This window comes from Uranotaenia lowii, chromosome 3 (genome assembly GCF_029784155.1).
Source record: "Uranotaenia lowii strain MFRU-FL chromosome 3, ASM2978415v1, whole genome shotgun sequence".
Classification (NCBI taxonomy): Eukaryota; Metazoa; Arthropoda; class Insecta; order Diptera; family Culicidae; genus Uranotaenia; species Uranotaenia lowii.
The window spans coordinates 245502057-245527269 of NC_073693.1; the positions used below are offsets into that span (position 1 = coordinate 245502057).

Below are 25213 nucleotides of genomic sequence, written 5' to 3' on the forward strand. Positions count from 1 at the left end.
GTTACAGATACCAAGTGTGTCATTACTGTTCACAAAATTCAGATCTCTGAGAATTTAAATTTTTTCTGAATTGCATTCAATCTCATAACTAGCTCGTCAATGTTAATTCAATTAAAATGTTTATTTCAATTGTGGTACATTCAGTAATAGATGCAATTTCAAGCGTATTAAATTATTGCTAAAAAATTATCATACAGATTCTCAGATAATTGTTCAAAGTTGCATATTTTTCAAAATTTTACTAAAATTTAAGTAAAATGATAGTAGTTATGAACTTTTATTTAAGGTATGTTTAGTTATATAAACTTATCTTTTATGATTAAAATGTCAATAACCAACAAGATCTTAAAAATATGCCGCTCTACATAACATATGAAATGTCAAAACGAATATACCCCATAAATAATGAATAGTAATTTTTCAAAGATCACAAATCTTATTTAGATGCAGTGTTAAGAATTCATTAGAAATATTGAAAACAATCAAAATTATTATCTCACAAGAAATCAAAGTAATTTTGATCATAATCATCATGATCTTACCAACTTGCCTTCTGTTTTAACCCGAATTTAAAACCCAAGTTAAACGAAAAATATTTTCTTTACAGTTCAATAAATTCTTTTTAAATTTTTAATTCCTTGTTTAAGTAATTTTTTGAGAACAATTATCAGAACTTTTTTGCATCATAACTCCAAAGTTCTCATTACAGAGCTTGGAAATCTCAATTTAGAATTTTCATTGCGAAAATTCAAAAATAATACCGACAACAAGTTGAAAAGTCTAGAATTAACATGTACAGTTTTGGGGATTATTTATCAGCATATAAAAGTTTAAGATAGAAAATAAGAACGTTACAATAAACTGTGTCGATTTTTGGTTATTCTTGAATTTTTCAAACTCCAGGGTCTAAAAAGCTTCATATTAGTTAAAAACTCATTCATGATTTTCGCAGAATTTGTAAGGTAACGATTACATGAAAAAACATGAACTTCTATGTTTGTCGCGGCAAATTAAATATTTTGTCCTGAAAAATCAACGTCATTTTTGTTTCTTCTATCAATCCAAGCTTACTCATGGTTTTTGTTCCATTTTAAGTTGAATTGATTGTTTTGCAATACCATGCCATACCGCAAAAGAAATACCGCAATTGCTGATAACTGTTTTGATAGAAATTATGGTTTCTAAATTTATGATAATACGATCAAAATTCGTATACCAACACACATTAGAAAACATTCATTGTTAAATTTTATAGCGTAGAAAAAATTTAACTAACAATTTAAGAGTTAAAATCGGTTGAAACTCGAATCTGTACTATTTCAAAACTCTGAACACTGAATCCAGAACCCATGAATTTGAAGTTCAAGATTTAATTTTCATATATAATTTTAGAAATCAGAGATCAGTTTCTTCAATCAGTGATTTAGAATAAAGCTGTATGGAATATTCGGGCCTAATGTTAACCAAATTTTTAATTTGTCGAATATTCAGCAGACCAAACAGTTGCGCCACATATTCGGACGAAATTGTCGCAAATTTTGAAAGAAACTTAAAAAAAACATGGTCATTTGTTTGAAGTTTTAAGTAGTCCTGTAGAGCATTTCTAAATTCCCTGCTGCATACGACCCCTTATACGGTTTCGGTTTTCAATCTACAGTTCCTAAACGTTATGCAGTACTGCAAAACGCTGCAAACTAATAATATAATTTGAAAAATATCTCATTTCTTACACTTTTCGAATAATTCAAAAAATGGTTTGGCATTAATTTTTAAGTTAGAGGTGAATTTAATTATTTCCATCGACAATTTTTTCCTCAACTTCATGCAGTAGCTTTGTTATGCAGGAGCCAGTTCATTTTTACTTTTATTCAGTTAACCCTTGAATCTAAAAAAATGAGGTTGTAGAAAAAAAAATAACAAATTTGGATTCAGCGCCCTCAAATTAGTCAAAATTACCTCCTAAACCTTTGACACCTTGAAAAATTTTAAATTTCGTTGTCTTGTTTTATCAAACAAAGAACAAAAAACAAGAAGTAAAAACAATAATTTTGTTTTTTTGTTTATTTGTTTAAACAAAATCTTTTTTAGCATTTAAATACCTACAATGATATTTTTCTGATGGAATTCATTTAAAAAAGAAATTTATTAAGCTTCGTTTCAGTCAGATTATTTGTGATCTGGTCAACAAAATCTGGATATAAAATATAAATTTTAAAGCTGTTTTCCTTACTTTTGCAGCCGTTTGCGCTCAATCTTGACGATGTTTCATACGACGTAATAAAAGCTCACTTGAAATTTTGAGTGTGGTACCATGCAATGTTGAATGATAGTAACAATTTTGAAATATCTTAACACGATCTCATTAAAAAGTTCTCATAAATTCTTTACGGTGTTACTAAAAAGTCCTATTTCAAGGGTATTTCAAGTAAATTTTCACTGCAAATTTATCAATTTTTCTTAAAATATTTTGTCACCGATAATTTAAAAAATCAATTCATCTGATTTTCATATGTGATGAAAGAAATTAGAGAAACATGAACTATCAAAGAACGAAAGAACATAAGCCGTAAATATCATGAAAATTTCGAAAAAGATACAACGGCTCACCGACAGGACTTGAACCTGCAATCTCCGCTTCGGTACAACGGCGCGTTAGCCAATTCCACCACGGTGAACGTGATGGAACCGGCGAACACGAGCAATCGAGCTCTGCCGATCAACTGCTGGACCTTCTATCGAAACACCATGTATATCCCGCATGTGATCTTTCCCTCTATTGATCTCTCTTGTTTCTCTAACCCCACCCATCGACTCGGGATTTTAGCCTTTCTTTCGTTCTTTGATAGTTCATGTTTCTCTAATTTCTTTCATCACATATGAAAATGTGATCATTTTCAGGTACAAAGATGTACCAAGCGATTTCATAACATCAGTATTGACTGATCTTATATTTTGGCAGGGACAGCTTCTCAAAATATCAACCAATAGGGTAACGGACGTATTTTGGACCAAGGGACCTATTTTGGACCACCTTGTTTAGCTTTCTTATCAAGCAACTAATAATGAAAAAAAAAATAGTGCAGCCCATGAGGTGCCCGAGCTTCAACAATATTTGCTAAAAAATTTCATGATTTTTTTTTATAAGAGAGCTAGACAAGGTGGTCCAAAATTGGTCCTCTGGTCCAATATAAGTCCGTTACCCTACTTGGTATACATATAAAATTACCATGATTACTTGATTGAACAAGCAAAATGAGAGTACTTACCTTTTTATCATATTACATGACATTTATCACACGTTTTTGCACTCAGATACCTACCCATTACACCACATTGTTAGGCTGCTCGAATATTCAAATTTATCTTGATTTAAATGTAAGCTATCAATCATAGTTGCTAGAAACGAGTAGTTTTACAACTAAAATTTGCCATTTTATTGCTTATAATCCCAAATATAAATAAACTGAACGCTAATATAATAAATGAGTCGCAGATTGGTTGCAGCAGAAAGCTGTTCACTCAAAATTGAGAATGATATTCAACACGATTCTAACTGTGACACTCCTAGCCAATGTAACATTGGCGCTACAAGTGATGTACGAAGGATTCCAGCAATTCAGCGGTTTTGAAACAATAGAATTTGCTGTACGAATAAGGAAAATTAACCGTACAACGACAGCTGCGACTGGAAAAATTATTTTTAAAAAGGAAATAGGCGCAGATTGCAAGGTAGAACATATAGAAATTTGACGACATACAAGGTCATATTATTAATTGCTTCCTCCACTACAGTTTACCATGCGCTTCTTCCACAGTCCGTTGGGCAATCAACAGTTCATTTACTATCCGATGAAAATTCCCGAATCCGATGTGTGTTTTTTCTTTAAGTTTATTTATCCTGATTATGTGGATTATTTCAAGGACTACCTTACCAACTTACCAAAGGTTGGTGAATGCCCGATTAGCCCTAGAGTAGTGGAGCTGAACAATCATATAATGAATATAAGTATGTTCCCGAAATATATGCCAGCGGGTTTGTGGAAGGCAGTCCTGACTGGGGAAGGTCTTGGAGATAACCTTACTTTTGAACTTACCGTAAACATGCGCGGGGACAACTATTACGGGGGATGATTCGTGGACCCTAAGGGTCAATCGTCATCTTCGGAAGTGTGAGTCTCGTTGCTAAAGGTTCAGTTTCAGTTTCAAGCCCCTTGAAAACAGCTTGAATGTTCGAGAAATACACAATAGTATCTATATCAGCTTATCACGAAGAAAATATTCTAAATCTTAATTTTCGTAGCAAATACTCTTAAATTCAATAGAGATCAATAGAGGGAAAGATCACATGCGGGATATACATGGTGTTTCGATAGAAGGTCCAGCAGTTGATCGGCAGAGCTCGATTGCTCGTGTTCGCCGGTTCCATCACGTTCACCGTGGTGGAATTGGCTAACGCGCCGTTGTACCGAAGCGGAGATTGCAGGTTCAAGTCCTGTCGGTGAGCCGTTGTATCTTTTTCGAAATTTTCATGATATTTACGGCTTATGTTCTTTCGTTCTTTGATAGTTCATGTTTCTCTAATTTCTTTCATCACATATGAAAATGTGATCATTTTCAGGTACAAAGATGTACCAAGCGATTTCATAACATCAGTATTGATTTCAATTCATCTGATTTTTTTGTAAATTTTTACAAAAATCATAAAATATTCATGCTTTTTAAAAGTGTACTTTGAAATTTTCCCATCGCTTTCTATTTAACTCTGCAAATTTTAAATGATGTCGATTTTTGTTATTAAGCTATAAAAACCAAAAATACATCGTTTCGTGCGTAAAGATGATTAGATTTATCTTTAATTATCTTTAACTCTTGAATTAAACACTATCACTAGAATATATAATGTAAGTCCCTTTTTACATTTCCAAGTTAGCAATAAAGAGTTCAGAATTCAAAATTTAACTTCAATTTACTTGTTTTTATATGATTGGTAGTTTTAAAAAAATGATTGTAATGACATGCGATATTTGAACAAATTTAAGGGATTTTTTGAATTATTCATCTCATTCTCCGAGACAGTTTTAAGATCTGGGTTCCGGAGAAAATTGAGTTTTTTTTTTAAATTCAAAGGTGATTCAAGAGAGATCAGAGTAATTTTTTAATTTCAAAACTGATGATTTTCTTACCACATATTTTTTAGCTGTTGAATTCTTACATAGATATTTAAACTATTATATTAAATTTCGGGTTGAATTCCTGATCTTGGAACCAAAACTAAATTTTGGTGGTGAAAATTTTCCCGGTTTTTTGACTGAATTCCCGGTTATTTCCCGGTTCGATTTCCAATTCCCGGTTTTTTCCCGGTTTTCCCGGTTCTGTGGCCACCCTGTATGTTAGATTTAATACATGTCCATTCGAGTTATTGTGTAATTTTAGGTGATAATTATCTTTTATACTGAACTAGTATGAGTAAAATAACTATGAATTGTGTACTCATTACATAATTTAAATGATACACATCGCGAGGAGGGGGGATAATAAAAAATAACGCGAAAAAACAAATAGCCGAGAATACTCAAATTGGGTTCGTGGTAACACAACAGTGTTGCCAGATATTCTGGATAAGAATATCAAAGTACTCCTTGAGAAATGAGTACTTTCCCAGTTAGGGAATAGAAGAAGTGGAAAGTGACAATTAGCTATCGCTGATTAATAAAGTTGTATTCTAATGGACGAAACAGGAATAAAGATAACTCTATTCCATCACTGAAACCTGCGTTTTCAACAAGTGCAAAGCAAAATAAGTTGTGACAATCGATGGAGATTTATTAAAAAATAATATAGATACTAAAAGCACTCATTAAACTGGAAATTCGATGTTGAAAGGATAAGTTTTCATGGAAACAGACTTCGAAAAGTTGACCATTTATTGCTTAATCAACAGTAATACGATAAGTCGCTTTTGATTTCGAATTCTGTTTCGCTCTCAAAAATAATGCTTTTAAGTTATTAAGGTGTTTTCACTCGTTCAAGCTTTGAAAAATCACGATACATTTAGGCATGAAACCAACGATTATTTAGTGGCTTTAGCCATTTTTGGCGCCCCAAACACGGCCCTGCAGCATCAGCGCAATCGAAGTCTGCGTCAAGTCTGCGCGCGTTCATATAAATTTATGAATATCTGGCGAAAACATAACGTTTTACAACCCATTTGAATTCGAGATGGCAAGTGCGTGAAACCAAGCAACATAAGGAAGACGCTAAACGCCGCGTGAAGCCTCAAGCCAAGATGGATGTATGAGATAGTTGTTGTTGTTGTTATTATTACTGCTCGATGTTGTAATCACGCTCATAATATCTTCAATTACGTCAACACCCCAGAAGAGTGCAAAACTCTTTCCACTCGAATCAATTCATCTCGGAACTAAAAGCTGCCAGCTAAGCGGATAGGCGGCTGGCTAATTTTCACTCTCAGATTCACTCGGCTGCTCACTCAGCCTAGCGGGCAATGTTGATTAACATAAAACCACCGGCCAGAGCGCCGCGATTTAATATGCATTGGATCGATTTGTATTTATGAAGTTACCGGAAATTGTGGTACCAGCTCTAGGTACTCGCTCGACGACGCGATGTGCTGGTTTGTTTCCAAGATTTCGGTTTCAGCAACTTCTTTTAAAATTACATGTGCTGGAAATGTTGGCATTGGGATCGATTGAGGAAAGGTACGTCGTCGTTTTATAGAAATAGCTTACCTTGTTCGTATGGAAATTTAATTGGAGTGTATGGAAGAGCCCAAATGACATGCTGTTAGAGGCAACTATTTTGCTATTCCAACATTGGAAAGCCGTCAACACGTTTATACCTGGGGAAAGGTTCCAGTTGCACATTTTAATAATTTATTGAGTTTTCCTTTACACCGGAAGACATGGCAATTATTGAAAATTAATCTTGAAATGTTTCTTCTGGAATACAATAACTTTTTTTTTTATTTTTGAATTTCAATCATGCTGTACTGTTCGCAACGTATCTGCTAAATAATACCGATTTGAGCATAAGGTATGCATTTGAATGGTAATTTCCAATCATAATCTCCTTTCGGATAATGAGCTAATGATGAAGAAAAAGCCTTCATGAAGTTATCCAAAATTGATAAATTCATTCCAATGATCAAAACCTCATCATCAACGTCACATAGGTTGATGACATGACCAAGCGACCAAACATTATTTTGCATTCTGCGTCCATCCATTGGGTATTTATGCTTTAAGAATTTGTTCAGGGATAGTTGAAAGTGTATTGTTTACATTATATTTTTCTATTTGTCAATCTAATGTGTGTATGTAAGTACCGGAAGCCCGATCGCCAAGATCCAACGATTGAAGGCTAAGGCTGAGGCCAAGGCCGCTGGTAAGGAGGAACCTCCAGCGAAGAAAACCAACCGCCTGCGGCAGGGTGCCAACACCGTCGTCAAACTAGTCGAGCAGAAGAAGGCTAAGCTGGTTGTGATCGCTCACGATGTTGACCCCATTGAGCTGGTCATCTACCTGCCGGCTCTGTGCCGTAAGATGGGTATCCCGTACTGCATCATCAAGAGCAAGTCCCGACTGGGAACGTTGGTGTTCCGTAAGACCTGCACATGTGTTGCCCTGACGCAGGTGGACAACTCCGACCGCGCTAATCTGTCCAAGCTGGTTGAAACCATCAAGACCAACTTCAACGATCGCTACGAGGAGATCCGCAAGCACTGGGGAGGTGGTCTGCTCGGACCGAAGAGTATGGCCCGCATCGCCAAGCTGGAGAAGGCTAAAGCTCGGGAACTTACCCAGAAGACGGTGTAAGTTGTAGATTTCCCGTGCCCTAACCGATAGCTGTTGTAATATCTTGTGTAAGAACTCGTGCCGAATTCTTTCGATGTTGAAAGAAGAGGAAGAAAGAGAAATAAAATCAGAAAGCTTGTAACTATGCATGAGACAATCACAAATAAGATCGAAGAGTGGCGGAGCATACATGACCCTTTCCTCCGACCACAGAACGACCGGGTTCGAGGTGAACAAAAAGAAACAGCACAGCAATTAACTCTAAACTTACCGCGTTACTCCCAAGTTAGCAAAATAAAGAATTACAGATAACATTTACTTATTTATTAGTTTTTTGTACTCACTCTAGGGTTAAAACTTATCCTCTATGTGTATGTGTGTGTGTAATCGTGTGAAGTCTATCCCACGGCGGACGAATCTCGGTGTTGCCTATCCGGATAGGATCCAAGCTGCGAGTTTCGACCCCTTCTGGGTCTCTTCCACCCGTTTGGTACGCCGCTTGACTTTTATGCAGTAACTTGCATCGAAAACCACAAGCCTACGAGCACCAGAACAATCGTTTAGTTTCTTTCCGGGTCATTTAAAACGAATACCCCTCTTACCGATCTCTATTGCTCTATTGCTGCTGAACTGTGAAAAGAAATTGGTTTCTGCTTTGGCGTAAGTTGGCTACCCTCATTTCATTTCACTTACTTTGCCCTTGACAAAATGGAGTTTGAACAAACTTTCAAGGAGCCGCGCTCAGTATATGTAAAACGTCTTCACTTCGCGCTTGATCAGCAACAATAGAACGAGAATATCTGTTGGACCCCTACACAAGCTCGATTGTGTTCGTCAATTCAGAATTGAGTGCCTTGAACTAATTAGTTCGATCATGTTCTTGACGTTGGGAGTCCTACCTGGTTGCCAGATGATGTTCTTTAGAACTTACGTGAATCGGTGGGCGTAGATCGGATATCGGGCAAAATGTGTTAATTTGATCATGACATTGTTTTGAGGTTATTGTTTTGAGTTGCATTCCGGTATTGTAGTTTGTCGACAACTCGATCGGCTGTTTTGTAAATTTTTCTCTATTGGGTGCTCATATTTTTGGCGTTTCTCCAGTGCGCACGGGCGGAGCCTATGCACGGCGTATGCGCACGATCAGTTGACTATTGACAACAACCGATCTAGATTTGGGCCTAACTGTGTGTTGTTCTGTTGTGAAGTGTAATGATAAAGATGTTACAATATTTTTCAGTCTGCGACTCTTGTTTTGCCTTTGGGAGGGACAATAACCATTTCCGAGGACGGCACTTCTCCCCCTATGCCGATTGTGACTTTGAAGCAGGTCACAAGCTCTTTAAACATAAAAAAAAACTAAGGATAGTTTTAAGATAAGATTAAGTAATCAGTCTGTATGACATTAAATTGCCGTAGACAGTGACCAATAAATAATGAAAATTGAAAAAAGGTGTAACTCAAAGAGCAATGACGTAAATTTGTCGTGCGCAAATTTCAGAACGATCCTCAACTCCTTTCAACGGGGCGTTGGGAAACCACTAAGAACCGTACTGTCAACGGTGAGTTTTGTTATTGAATGATAAATACTAAGCAAATCTGAAAATCGCCAGAAGAACAAAAGAAAAATTGTTCTACAGTGAACGAAACAAAAATAGTTCCACTATGTATTTTGCTTTCTTTTTTTTTTTCATTTCTGAACTTTCTTTCACAAATCCTTAACCTAAGTACAACATATTCAGTATTAAACATTCATACATTATTTTTGCTAAAATATGAATGATCCAAAATCACCAAAATTTCATCCAAAATTTGGTTTAAATTGATCAACGGATAAATCAAGCATGTATTTTAAAGGTTTTTTAATGGGTTTTAAGAGATTTTCCTCTAGGGACCATTCAAATATTACGTAACCCAATGTTGTTTATTTTAGACTCCCCCTCCCCCATGTAACACATCCGTAACACATAGTGACATTTGAGCTATAATACTTAATCGAACTGCTTAATTTCAGGGTAGGTAAAAATCAATGGTTTAAAAAAAACGAATTGGATTTTTTTTATTTAAATCGGATTTTTTTTATTTAAATCAGATTTTTTTATTTAAATAGGATTTGTTTTATAAATTTGAGGAAAAAAATAATAGCATCCGAAGGTTCTTCCATCATGTGATAAAGCTGAGTTGTTTGATTCAGCTTTATAAAGGCTGTATAGGTGTAACATTCATGATTCATAATTTTTAACATTCATCAAAGACCAATGCTTTTCAAACTAAATCCTTATAGTTTCTACTTTGTATCTTACGATTCGAAACGATTGACGATTGTCTTGGAAAATCTGGTTAAATTCTTTTGTGAGCCTACTCCTTTGTAATGCACGTTTTCCACTGTCCCCGTCTAATTTCATAGTTTTATACAATTTTTTGAAGTTTTTTTTAAAATTAAAATGGTTTATTTCAGTAACAAATGAGTGATTCCTTTGCTGAATAAAAATACTATCGAAATTCACTAAAACGAGTTGGTATTTAGCATTCAATTACCCTTCTTCTTCTCTTGATTCAGAGAAATCCAAAGATCAAACAAATAGGATAAGTTTTAATTAATAACTTTTAAAACGTTGAGCGTCAAAATTTAAATTGCGATTGCATGAAAAATCTGAAGATTCTATAAAAAAATAAAAGAAAATTGACTTCAGTTTGCTTGAAAAAATGACACAATTCTTATTATTTGATTTAGTGATCTTAAAATTTCCAAGACTTTCACACCAAGTACTTATTCCTTGACCAAAAAACAGCACATCTTAGTTAATCCTAGATAGTCTAAAACGGATATAATTTCCGTCTAATAGCAAGAAAGTGCGGCCATCTCTGACTATTTTTGAATGAGGAGTCCGTATTCTGAATTCGAATTCAGCCTACAATCTTAAAGCTTTCTTTTTTACATTTAAACGTAAAATTTTAAGAAATTTTATGGAGATGAAGTGGTTTAGGAGTTTGAAAAGAAGTTCAATGAGCTCATTGAATGATCGGATTATTTTTAGAATGTTACCAATATCTGAAATATTGCTTATTAGACAACGAATTGGATTAATGTCAACTTTGAGATATCTTAAAAAAATGTGAAAGAACGTTGATCCCCCTGAACGATTTTTTTTAAATATCTAACAAAAACCTTGTAAATCTGAATCAAATCCAAGCATAATTGCAAAAACATACAAAAAAAAGTAAAAGAAAATACATGAAACTTAAATTTTACATCCGAAGCATTTAAATTGTATCTAAGGATTAAAAATAAAGATATTAATTTTTTAACTACTTAACTCTAAATAATCGTTTTTGGACGCAAACATTAAAACTTGTCAAAGAGAAATTTGAGTTTTCGATTTCATTTGGCAGAAAATGTGAGCAAATAATTCAATAACATCTGGGCATCCTGGCATCCGGGTAGTTATTACCCAACATAAAAAAACGAACACACACATATAGGATCTCAGTGAAACTTTATGTTTCTTTGAAGAGATCTAATTTCTACTTAAGACTAAGGCGTACATCTTTCAAGGATATAATGGCTAGCATCTTACTAATGCTATCACCACCAGCCCACAGAAATAGTATGTACTAGGGGAGATGAGGGCATAACGAGCACCCGAGGCATAATGAGAACTACGCTTTTCTACGAAAGTGCGTATTTTCTTAAATAAATTTTCATGAGGATTTGTTTCGTACTTCCTAAAGTATTAATTTTTCACAAAAAAAGGAATCTCCTTATCATCTTTACAGAGATATTTAAAAAAAACTAGCTTGGTTCTCAAGTTACGAAAATATTATAATTTTTGAGCACCACGAAATAAGCTCTTATGATCTTAAAATAACCTTGATCTATAATATACGCACTGCAACATGATGTACACATTGTTTCTCAATTTTTACCATCATAAAGTTTTTGATTTTTCACTTTTATCAATTTTAAAACACGTTTTCACTTAAATTTGTTGACTAGGGGCATATAGAGCACCATATTATCGAGGCATAATGAGCATTTTCTGCCGTAGAATATAGCAGCGAATTAAAATTGATTTATAGCGCCACACCTTGACTAGTTTTCATCCGACAATTTAGCCTATTGGTAAGGTGTCGGAGAGGTAATCAAAAGACTAGAGTTAGATTTCTGTTCGAGGTGATTTTTTCCATTCACAATTCATGATCGATTTTTTTATTGTTACATTATACGGCTAGTAGCATCATCCTCCGAACAAAGCACTTAATGTATGAGCGTGCGTGAATTGTTTGTATTCTAGAAACAGACCTAGATTATTTTGTTATTGCTTTGTTTGATGAATCTACGACTCACCTGTCCTCATCGAATTGAATTCGCTGCTAGATTCCCCGGCAAAAACGCACATCTTGCTCTGATTAATGGTGCTCATACTGCCTCAGGGGGGGTTCTCATTATGCCTCCACAGTGGCTGGTTTTCAGCTTTTAGCAAAATTTTTCAAAATGCATTTTTTAACGTTTTCATCTAGTTTTTCACGTTTCAGCCCGTTAGGGAATAGGCTTTTCAAGTGTCTGAACACGAAACAATAATGTAACCTCCATATTATAGCTATTTTCTATGGTTAAATTATGCCCCCATCTCCCCTATGTATGCCATGACCCGGACTCGATCTAATGACCTCTGACTTAGGAGACTTAAACGATATCCTGCATTCCACATCAATTGAAAAATCTGATAAATCTGTTATTTTATCAATTTTAAAAAGAAATATCGGTCCAATACTTAGCTCAACTATTCGGTGAGCCGAATATTAGGCTTAACGGTTTTTGGGTGATATTCGGCGAACACGGTTGTGATCTAAATCTTAAGCAATCTACACATTATTTTTTTTCTACTTTTATGAACATAAAGTTTCATAATTCAATATACATTATGTTGTTTAAATAAATTTGAAAAATAGTTCTGAAGAAAATTTACTTTTAGATGATCCAAAAATGAGGCTTTCAGCTTTTGCAGGAAGTCTAAAAAATTCAAATATGAATTTACTTTTAGATTTTTCTCTCCTTCGGTTAGGCACCACCATTAGACTGAGTCGATTTGGGGTCATTTTTGAATTTCTCAAACCCTGGGATCTTAAAAGCTTCGTTTTGGTCCGAAACTCATCCATGATTTTTTGCAGATTTAAGTAACGTTTACATGAGTAAATTTAAAATTTTATGTTTGTATGGAAAAATTGAATATTTTGTACTGAAAAATCCATATCATTTTTGTTTCTTTTGTGGAATCGAGCCTGCTAATGATTTTTGTGCTGAACAACTTTGTAGAATATCAGAACTTCCTATCTTTTTAGACAAAAAAGTTATTAGCTGTTTAACAGGTGTATGTCTTTTTGAATTGATAAACCATGAATTCAATTGACACCACTGCTTGTGCCCCACGAAGTATGGCATGAAAAGTGGTCTTGCAATACTTCGCTAGGCACCCAACAGTGGTGTCAATTGAATTTCTTGTTTATCAATGACAAAATACATACACCTGTTCAAGAGCTAATAACTTTTTTGTCTAAATAGATGCGAAGTTATGATATTCGACAAAGTTGTTCAGCGGAAAATTTCCTGTAAGAAATTTATAAAATGGCACAAAAACCATTAGCAGGCTCGGTTCAACAGAAGAAACAAAAATTATGTGGATTTTTCAGTACAAAATATTCAATTTTCCCATACAAACCTAAAATTTCAAATTTACTCATGTAAACGTTACTTAAAAAATCTGCCAAAAATCATGGATGAGTTTTGGACCAAAACAAAGCTTTTAAGACCCCAGGGTTTGAGAAATTCAAAAATGACCCCAAATCGACTCAGTCTAACCACCATCAACTTTTTTTTTTGAATATAAGTGTGGTTGATAAAAAAAAAGGTGATTACTAGGGATTGCAAAAATAATAAAAAAAATCTGCAAAGCTCACTGACTAGCGTTTTAAATGATAAAAGCAATGCATTGTTGAATTTATTGAATATATATTGTTGAACAGTTTCTAAGTTAAGGTTGCCAGAAATTTTTCAACATGTAACCGGGCTGAGCAAATTTGGGCTATTTTATTTTAAAACCTGGCAAAATCCGGGCATTTGACTTTAAAATATCAACCGAAAATCTAGCAATATCCGGGCACATTTGATCAAAACCCAGGAATTACTCAATAAAAATCAAGAAAAAAAACTTTAAAAAATAGTTTTGTTTGTCAAAACTTATCAGAAGATTTAAAATCGTGTTTTAGGCTTCCAAAAAACCTTTCATGATGAATTTTATAAAACTTGCTCAGAAAATGTCGTTTGAACGCATAAATAAAACATTTGTGTAACACAATTTGTTTTTTTTGCATGGTTTTATGTGTGTAAATAAATCCGGATTTCTTTAAATGGGCCTGACCAGACATTACCCTAATTTTGTATTAAATTTCATTTTATCCTCATTTGTTCAACATATTCATTCGATTTTTTGGTCGGACTCTTCAAAATTGTTTCCCGTACATTTGAAATAATTTCTTTACACTTCTGCTTATTTTAAAATTTGATTCAGCATAGCGTGTATCTGATGAAGTTTTGAATATAATAAATTCTAGGCCAGTTGTAGGACAGGTGTTAAGCATCAATCTCTAGTTTCGAAATAAGAATTCAGAAAAAATCTATCAACATATGAATGCAACGTTATCAAAATTTTTAATTTAACTAACTTATTCTTACATCCAGACTTTCAGGTTTATTTTTTTTTCTTAATCCTTCGTTTCATAAAGTAACAAATTTGCAACAATTAATGTATGAAAAAAAGTGAAAAATCGTTATTTATTTCAATTTTTTTTCTTGATGTACACATCATTTCCAACTGATTAAAATTATTTTTAAGGGAAAATAAAAAATCATGAAATGAAGGGTTAAGACTCGTAAAGAAAATGCACTAAGGTATGAAACATATAATTCTTACATTATTCAACGCAAACATAGCTAATTTTAAAAAATAATCTAACCTTTACATTTATTTAAGTTTTTTTTTATTTAAAACACATTTTACTATACACACATCCGTTAGCTAATAAATAGTTTCTTCTGTTTATTCACGAGAAATTTTTTTTGCTATGTTTCGTTATTTTAAAAAACGTACAAAATATTTTGGGATTGAAACTGGAACGCTGAAATAGCAAGCACTGCTGAGCCAGAAAATTCTGATTTTTGAAAAAAAAATTTCGATTTTTCTCCGTTGTTGCCTTACGGAATGTAAAGTGTACTCTGAAATGTTAAGCTTCTGAGAGAAAAATTATTCATGTTGAAATGAATGAACTTAGGAATTCAATAGATTTATATATGAGAAAAACAATTCATACAGAATTTTCCCGGTTTTGATTCGAGATTCCAGTTTTTTCCCGATTCCATTTGCAATTCCCGCTTTTCCCGGTTCGCTGACTACCCTGTGAGAGTGAAAAACCCTTTTAGCTTTGATTAAGTTTGACAGAAATATTACGGAAATACTCAAAAAAAAAAAATTGTCTTGATTGACCTATTTTTACGGCAACGACTCTTGCTTTGAAAAATGCATATTTAGATACTTTTATAAACTATTGAACAAAAAAAAAATCAAAACAATGAACTCATGCTTCAACTTGAGAAGAAATTAGGCATGATGGGAAAAGAATGAGAACACCATCGAATTTGTGAGTTAATAGAAAAATAAATATATAGTAGAATTATCAGATACATCTTTGAATAGAGTGCTTTTATTTTGAAGTTCGAGTAAAATAATTAGTCGTTTGAGCGATAAGCTCAATTTGTAAGAACTTACCCATATTTTACTTTTGTTGACACTGCACTGCAAAGTACAACGCTTATAACATTTCAAACTTGTCTCAGAATATTTAAGAGAAAATAGACGAAAACAACAATTCTGACCTCTGACATGCATCTGAAATGAACCCTAATTTCTATTTTTAAGCTGAATTCTGATTTTCATTCCTGAATTTCATCTTCAAATTCTGTTTCGGAATTTAAAAATCTGAATCCTTAAACAGGATTTCAAAAATCATTAAGCATTGATAAGCAGGGCCGGATTAAGCCATCGGGGGGCCCGGGGAAATTTATCTCGGGGGGGGGGGCCCATAATTCGATTTTTTTTTCAAATGCTACCCAGAAAATACAAAAGCTTTTAAACGTGTTAAAAAACTGGAGATGAGTTCAGTATACTATCTTCAAAAAGCCATGTTGTCTGCGTAGAAAATAGCTTCTAGTATCTTCAAATAAAAATTGTTAATCAATCACGTGCAAACATTGCGGAAGAGTTTAGAAATTTCTTAGAAATGAAAACTCTAATTTAAGCTGCAAAATGCTAAATTTAATTCTTGTTTTTTTTAAACTCTCTCTCTAATTTAAAAAAATGACTGGATAGATATTTTAAATGATTTTCATATAATCATTGATCGTTTGGTTTGTGCTAATTCGAGAAATATTTACCTAGTGACAATAAGCAAGAATCTTGAAGATTAGAAACATAGAAAACAGAATTTAAAAAAAATAAACAAAATAACTAAATCCATATTCCATAGAGATACAGATATAAGAGTTCAGGAATTCAAAACTTTAAATCACGTTATATTCAGAACCAAAATACAGTGTCCCAAATCTAAATCATAATTTCAAATTAAGTTTTAAGAAACAAAATATGAATTAAATTAAAAAAATAGAGATACTAAGTTACTTTAAGAGCAAAATCAGAAATTGCACCAAATTTGAATTTCAATTTTATGTCTTTGAAACACCAAAAAAATCTTTTCCATGATATGTTTTTGAATATGATTCTCATCAGATAATTTTTTTTTATCAAATTGTTATTCTAAATGTGACGAAAGTTTCATTCGATGCCTCAAAACCAAAGGGGTACTAGTGTAAAAATGATCGGTTGAAAAAAAAAATTGCGAATAAAGATTAAATGTTTAAAACACACAATCAGTTTATTATTGAAAAAAAATCAGATACGGAATCCAAATGAGTTTAGTACACTAAACTAAGGTTGCCAGAATGCCCGGTAATTTTCCGGGTTTGCCTGGATATTTAACAAAAAAATTTGACAAAAGTTCGGTCCCGCCCAATTGTCCGGATTTCATTCACATTATTTGCCAAAGCAAACAGAGAAAATCATATTATGTTGTGTTGTCAATCAATCAACCCAAACGGAATTTTTTTAACAAGTTTTATAAAATTAATAATGAAAAGTTTTTTATTTTTGAAAGCTTAAATACGATTTAGAAATTGCTGATGAGAAAAAAATCAAGTTTTTTTTCTCGATTTGTGTACTTCCTGGGTCGACATTTTGGTATCAAATGTCCGGATTTTGCCAGGTTTTTAGCCTAAAATAGCCTGGATTTGTTCGGCCCGGGTACGTACTGAAAAAATTCTGGCAGCCTTACTCTAAAACAAAAATCCTGAATTTTTCAAAATTCAGAAAAAATGATGAAACTGAACTTCAGTAGCTGAAGAAACAACACAAGACTTGAAAATCCCAATGAGTTGGATCTGGAAAAAGATCATAGAAATATTCATATTAAGAAAATCACTCAATCGTTTTTATTATAATTTGAGAATGATAATTTGAAAAATGATCTGCTGAATTCAGGATATTCACTTCAGTAGATGATAAAATTTTGGTTAAATCAGTTGAAAATGTTCCAGTACAAATTTCAAGTCTAAGACAGAAATTGATATGAAAATTCAATAAAGAAACCCTGGGCCAATTTAAGCAACTACAAAGATTTAAAAAGATTTTACTTTCAAAAATAGGGAGGGGAAAAGGGTTAAGAATTTATAACCAATGAAAATTTCAATCATAATGATTGAAAGGTGGAAAGTTATTATAATACGCGATATTAACCTGGATACTGCCCGGGTAAAATTCTGAAATGTTTATCATAAAGCGAAATGAGCTGTTATTTAAGTGCAGAAAACCATAACTTGGAAACTTAACGTAACAAAAAACATCGTTTTTGTAAAAGACGTTTGAATCTAATGAAAATGCGTAAAATTTTACCTGTTCTGTACAGAATATCGTAACTGATATGTTTCGATAAAAAATGAAAATTTGAGGTGTTTTGCCTCATATTCTTCTTAATTTTTTTTCGAATTCAGTTTTGTCCAGAAGATTTTGATATTCTTAGCTCGCAAAACGTGGGAGACCTCCTTCACTGCTTACTCTAGGGGGCCCCTTAACTTTTTAAGACAAAAGCTAATCTAGATATTTTTTCACGTGGGCCCTTTAGTTTTTATATTTCAAGTTTTCATTCCGATTTTCTAGTTATGATTTCTTTTCATGGATTTGTGGTAGTATGATTAAAGTAATGTTAAAACTTTTTTTTCTCTCGGGGGCCCCCCTGAGCCGGGGGGCCCGGGGCAATTGCCCCTTTTGCCCCCCCTTTAATCCGGCCTTGTTGATAAGGCAGGCCAAGAAAACTGATCGGTCACAATTTGGAAAGATTTCATCCAATTACTCGAACATCAATGGCACAATGTTGACCCAATCTCCTTGGGGGCGATCATTTTCTTCTCTCTCTCTGCTGGTGTTTGTTGATTTTGGGGCCAACGTTGGGCCAATCGAGGTCATGGAATGAGAAGAAACAAATCAAAGAAACAAAGATGGAAAAAGATCATTTCCATATATCGCGAAGCCTCCGCACGAGACGAAAACAGTGCAGACAGAGGGAAAAAACAATTGAGAGCAGAGGAGAAAAAAAAGAACCGAAATAAAAACAAAATATTCAGTTGATCCACACTCTGCCGGGGGTTGCACCGAAAATGAACGAATCGAAAAAAGAAAAAAAAATCGAAAGTGAGTTGTGTTTTGTGGTAAACCTCAATTTTAAACCATCATCATTTTAATCTGCAGCAACGTCGTTAGCGTGCCTCCGGCGGCGGGGTCCAAAAAACGTAAACCGAAGCCAAAGCCAAACGCGCGCAAACGAAATTGGTGGCCCGTTCAATGTGGCCAACATCATCAAAGGTGGTAATTAAATGGTGTAATCGTCGTTGCTGCTGCAGGCTAGCTCGGGGAACGATTCAGTTGATGGAAAATTCATACAAAGTTAAACAAGTGGTTATACTAATGCGCAACCAGCCAACCATCCAACGAAGATGAATCGGTAAACGAATTATTGAGAAGTCATTGGTAAACCAGAAAGAAAAAAAAATGGGCTGATGTCGGAGGTTGCGAATCGAAAATGGCCGCATTTAGAACCGTTTTCAAAGCAAACAAATGGGGATGGTGAATTAAGTTAGAGAAATATACAACACAATATTTCATCAAAATAATGTCAAAGATTATCGAACAGATCCCTGGGATTTTGAGCTATCAATTCACAAACACTCCAGTCCTGTTTGGAACTTCAATATTCAAGAGTGCGACAATTACTTATCTTTTTAATTCGACATCTGTTTTATTAAGTAAACTAAAGCTTAGTTCTTTTAGAAATGGGACAGTTACGAATGCGTGTATCTCAAAAACCATTCGTTTGATCGAAATACTTTCTATGAAGAAAATGAAGGTAATGTTATGATATTTCATGAAAAAAATTGAAAAAAATTATTTATCGTTTTTTGTAAGAGAAATTTCTGATTTTTGTTGGTATCTCCCTTTGGCCGGCGCACACCTTTTTCAGTCATGATATTGATCAGTTTTTCCAACTTATACTTCGTCAAATCTATATTTTAGGTGGCTTCACCCTCCTTCTTCAATTTCTGATACTTTTCGGTCCAATAATTGTCTTTTGAAAGAAGCTGAAAGCAATTTAGTGGATAAAGTTGTTTCGAAATGAACAAATTTGATCATTTCTGACCACATTTTTTAGCGTTTTTAATAGAATTTCTGCTGGTAAAATCTGACAATAACGAAGTAAAACCATCATGAGATTGAACTCGAAGTATAATCGGTTAGTATAAATCGTGGGATGTGAATGGTGCATACAAGATAACTCTTTTTAGGCTTAAAAAACGGCAAAAACCAAAGTTTTTTATTTTGAATTTTTTTTGTTTATTTTTTCAGGAGCAGAATATTGGCAAACTATTATAGTTTTATACCAAATAACCAGAAAAAACATACTTCAATATACTCGGGACCTTGTCACTAGCAAACATGGTACAGGATTTAAACGCTGGAATTTGTTTGAAATAGGGTATTTCATAAGTTTTGTCGTTCATTAGAAATCATCTGTCCCATAGCCTCGGTACCGGCTTTACAACTTACGAGCTCTGCAACTAGCAAAAATTGTTGTTAGAGGTTAGATTTGAATGACTCATCACTAGGCAACACTTTCAGCTTATCGGAGAAAATTGTTTTGGACATTTCAGCGATCTACCCCAAGTTTTTCTCTAATTGAAAATTAAAAATGCTGGTATGAGACTTGACTTCCCTGATGACCCTTAACCGTAGTTGCCGATCATGTGCTTTACTACAATGCATGATTTGAACTTTGTAGACATTATTGACAGTGTTTGTCTACTTTTCCATCACTGACACACAGCGATTCTTTGAATAATCAATGGTTTTGTCAGCAATCAATTGGATAATGACGGATTTTGAAGGAAACTGTGCAAAATATTTTTTTTCTTTTTCTCTTGCATCCTAAATATCTCTACAACGCGTAAATTTTAAATTTTGAAAAAAATAGGTCGAATAGTACTTTTTACAGGCAACAAAATGCTGTCAAAATTTTGAATATCCGATTACTAGTAAACGAGCTATTAGCAGATGAAAGTGTCCCATTTCTAAAAGAACTAAGCTTTAGGAATTCAACGAGCTTTGAGCACTTCAAAATTGAATTGCAATAAAGACTTATGATGTATTAACATATAAGCTACTTTTCTTTTCAAAATTCCCTTAGATTGTTTAAGAATTCAATCCTTTAGCACACAAATTACACAGTTTTCAAATGACTGTTACTTAGTTGTTAAGAAATTTGTCTGGTTCGAAGAGAAGTTTTATTCAAATCTACCATTTATTTCTTTATTTCAATTTACCTTTGGCCTTCGACTGAAGTACCTATACATTCATACTAATCAGGAAACACCTTTTATATATTGGTCTGAAGGAAAAGTTAAAATTAAAAGACAACACTGAACCGATAACATTAAGAATTCTTCTTCGGAATACATCCTTGGATACGCAGGAACTGAAGTGCTCGAAATAGCGGTTGAAAGTCTTTATGACGCCTATTAGTGCAGTTTTAGCCCCGTCGTTGTTTAGTGGACTTGTGATATAGCCCAGTTGGCAAATCAATTGCCTCCTGAGCCGATATACATGAGTTCGACCCCAAAAGTAACCAACGATAAGTTTTTCAATAACTGTTCGCCAACTGCATCGTTCGTATAAGTCGCGAATTATACAAAGATGTAAAAACGACTATAATCGATACAAAAATAGGGAAATTACAAGTTGAAGGTCTTTATTCCTCAAACCTCGAGGTCGTGCGCTGAGTAGAAGTGCTCCTAATAGTTCGGAAGAGTCGGTTCTTGATGAAGGCAGGTCGGCGAAGACAGACGCACGAAGGGCGGTTTTGCGGGCTTGCAGCGTGTCGATGTCGATCACGCAGCAGCCTCCTCATGTCGCCTACCTCAAAACATGTCGATTGAAGGCTTCGATGCGATCAGAACCGTGTTGATGACAAAGACACTAAACAGCAGAGGCATATTCAAGGAGCGATCGAACCAGACTACAGTAGAGACTCTTCAGGCAGTAGATATCTTTAAAATCTTTCATCTGGAGACTTTTTCGACAATGTAGTTGATGTGAGACTTGAAATCCAGCCGTTAGTTTCACGTAGTCGGCAAACGCAAATTTTGGTCCATCGAGAAGCAGCAGCAAGTCATTGAAATAGATCAGGAATACTATTGGTCCTAGATGACATCCCTGGGGCACGCCAGAGGAAACTGGGAACTGCCTGGAGAAACAATCACCCGTACGTCCAGTTAAGCAAGTGCAGAAAGAGCCAAGAACGGATCCACAAAATCCTAGACGTTCGATCGGACCATAAAACAGAATAGTGTGGCCAAAATCCGTGATCGGAAGCTATACCACCGGGTGCTGACAAAGTTCGTCGAGTGGACAATGAAACCGATGTCAAGGCTGACTTCGGGCAAATCGCAGGTCAAAAATTGTATCTATGTTCCTGCCAAATTTGTTTTTGCTGACAATTTTGCACAAAAATTTATGATTTGACAGGACATTTGCAGCTGTGGATAATTTCGTTACAAATAAGACAATGACTTCGGAATATACCAAAAAGAGTGTCTCCAAAAACGAAATTTGCCGTTCATTTGATCGCACGACCATCCCGTAATGATTTGACCAGATTTGGTAAGCTGTCATTACAGAAAAGTCATTCAAGAATGGTATGCAGAGAAAGGGATCCAGTTTGTTAAAAAAAATTTAACCCACCCAACTGCCCCCAATTCTGCCTTATTGAGAAATACTGGACAGTCATGAAGAGGAGACTCAAGGCAAAGGGAAAGGTTGTCAAAGATATTAATCAGATGAAGACGCTTAAAAAAGATAGCAAACACGATAGACGAAGAAGATGTGCGCCGCCTAATGAGCCGTATTACAGGAAAAGTCGAAAATTCCTTCGAAATCGTGACGAATAATTTTACCCGTATTTTTTTCCTAAAAGTATGAAGAAAACGCTACATTTATATAAAAAAGATCTTGAATTCAAGAAAACTAGCAAAAATTGCAAAAACTACCAAAACCATCCTGGAGTATTTATGACTACCTTTGGAACTCAATAGTGTTTGGGAGCTTTGCAACGCCTTTAAAGTAAGGTTTCTTGGCAATGTAGATGTAGTGAATTGATTTTTCTCGTTTCCTATTTTTCCTGAGGATTTTTGTTTTTTGTTGATTGTTTTTAGGATTGATCACCCCGCTTTAAAAAATGCTCTATTGAGTTGAATATTGTTAATTCGGAGGCATTTTGAAGAATTAAAGGGATATTTTAGAATAATTAATCTCGTACAAAAAGACCAATTTTCACGGGTTCAATACTCAATTTGTTTACGAAAAACTGCAGTTCATGTTAAAGGATGGTCAAATAATCCATGTAGACCAGTGTTAGGTTGAAAAACTTTATGCTCAAGGTTCCACATACTCCCTATGAATGTCATAACTACCTACTGGTTTTAAGGTTTAGTTCATTTAAGATCAACGTAATCGTAATAAAATTACGAGTTAAATTTGTGTTGCTTAAAAAATAGATAAGATAAATTCTTTACTACAAGAAAGGCAGGTTTCTGAATAGAAATAAGGAAATACGTGCAAATTTTTCATTCCTCTTTAACAGGCTTGTGCAACAGGCCATCTGTGCTTGTAACTTGAAGATGTGCCATCAACCAGGATTGTTTCATGTGTATTTATGTCTATGAAATGCTTTTAGGCAACAATTTCTGATGAGTCTGTGAGTCCTATTGAATTTGCAATCGCTTGAAGTAGCCATGGAGTGATTTGTTGCTAACAACGTCCAGCTAATAGCGTTTGACATGAGTATTTCGAAAATAACACTGTGCACATTTGCACACGGCCCTGAGTTCGATTGTTGTGACGAGATCCTCCAGTCTGATCTTATTGCTGCCGTATTACGGGTTCCACCACCGGGACGCAACAAATCTGGCCCTTTGGGGACCTCGGAGCCCATCGTCTCAGTCACGCCGTTTCCAGCCAGCGTCTTCAGTCGTCCCGGCCCTGAGTTCGTCTGTGGTGATGAGGCTCCCCAGATTGCCCTTACAGGCAAGTATTCATCGAACTTGAGAGCGCTTCATGCGCCTGATGTATCGACAGATTTATCGATTTTCTACCACACCTTGGAGGTACTGTCCCAGCGGCATTGGCTTCGACCCCGGGATGCAACGAACTAGGCACTACGGAGACCTCAGAGCCCCTCGACTCAGTCACGCAGTTTCCTGTCAGCGTCATCAGTCGTCCCGGCCCTGAGATCGATCGTGGCAATGAGGTTCTCCAGCCTGTATACTCAGGCAAGTACATCATCTCGAACATTATTTTTCTGTGATAAATTTCCGCCCAACAGTACATCATTCGTTGGTTATCACCAAGCTGCGCTTGCTAGTACTCCAACATGTTCTTCATCGCCCCCCACGATCATCTAGACTGGTACTGGGGCGCAACGTATCGGGCCTCACGGAGACCCCTGTGCCCTGCGACTCAGTCGAGCTGATTCCTGCCAGCGTCACCAGTCGTCCCGGCCCTGAGTTCGTCTGTGGCGTAGGGGTTCTCCAGCCTGCTTTACCAGGCGAATACGCTGCTCCTGAATGCCTTCCTCCGCGTGATGGTATTTTCCATTTCAGTGACAATGGCTTCAGATCGGCATCAGAACCGCTTGATTTCATCAACATTTACTATCAGAATGTCGGTGGTATCAATTCCGGCGTGACTGATTATCTGCTCGCTACTTCATGTTTCTGCTTTGCCAATCGATGATGAATCTTGACATAATCTTGAGATGGTGTGGTCCCGTATCGAACTCGGCGACCGGAAGCTTTATGTTGGCGTACTATATTTGCCTTCTGATCGTTCGAGAGATGTTACCTTAGCTGAATCATTCTCACGCTGCATCTCTAAAATAAGCTCTTTCTGCGCTCCAGAAGATGACATAATCGTCTTAGGCGATTTTAACATGCCAAGATTAAAGTGGTGTTCCAGCCATGATAGCTTTCTGTATCCTGATCCTGAACGTTCATCTTTTCCGGCTTCTTCAAACATTATTCTAGACTCTTTGAGTACAGCAACCTTACGTCAGATCCACAGTGTTGTAAACGAGAACGGCCGGATGCTTGATCTTTGCTTCGCCAATGACGAGTTCCGTTTACCAACTATCGAATCAGCACCTGCACCGCTGGTTAAAGTAGGCCCACAATACCCGGCTTTGCTGGTTACATTAAATATCTCCAGATTGTGTACCCCCGCTGATAAACTCACACTCTTCTACTTGGACTATAAGAACGCCGATTTCGATATCATTTCTCGCGTACTGGCCACCATAGACTGGGAATCCGAGCTCGAACTAGCAAACCTCCTTTTTTGTTGACTCCTATCAGGCTTATCTTCCAAGTTTCGCTTGACCAGGCCACCTTCCCCTCACTGTGGTAAGAAGCTTACATGTACCTCCGGTTCATAAAAAGGGGGATAGGAAAGATTTCAATAATTACCGAGGAATTTCTGCTCTGTGTGCCATAGCCAAACTTTTCGAAAGAAATCCCAAACTGATGCCATCTACACCGATCTGTCTTCCGCATTCGACAAGGTGAACCATGATTTTGCCATCGGAAAGCTCGCGCGTTTAGGAATTTGTGGATCTATTATTGGCTGGTTCCGCAG

At 35.4% G+C, this 25213-nt stretch overlaps 2 protein-coding genes across 2 annotated transcripts in view; both read left to right on the forward strand.

Annotated features, from left to right (window-relative positions):
- The window catches only part of LOC129755886 (homeobox protein goosecoid-like), a 370053-nt gene that overhangs the window by 329324 nt on the left and 15516 nt on the right, over positions 1-25213 (forward strand). The gene's annotated exons all lie outside the window — the stretch shown is intronic.
- On the forward strand, positions 7421-7927 carry LOC129755902 (60S ribosomal protein L7a-like). The gene has a single exon (XM_055752601.1). The coding sequence runs from the start codon at positions 7563-7565 to the stop codon at positions 7833-7835; it is 273 nt and encodes a 90-aa protein (XP_055608576.1). The 5' UTR covers positions 7421-7562; the 3' UTR covers positions 7836-7927.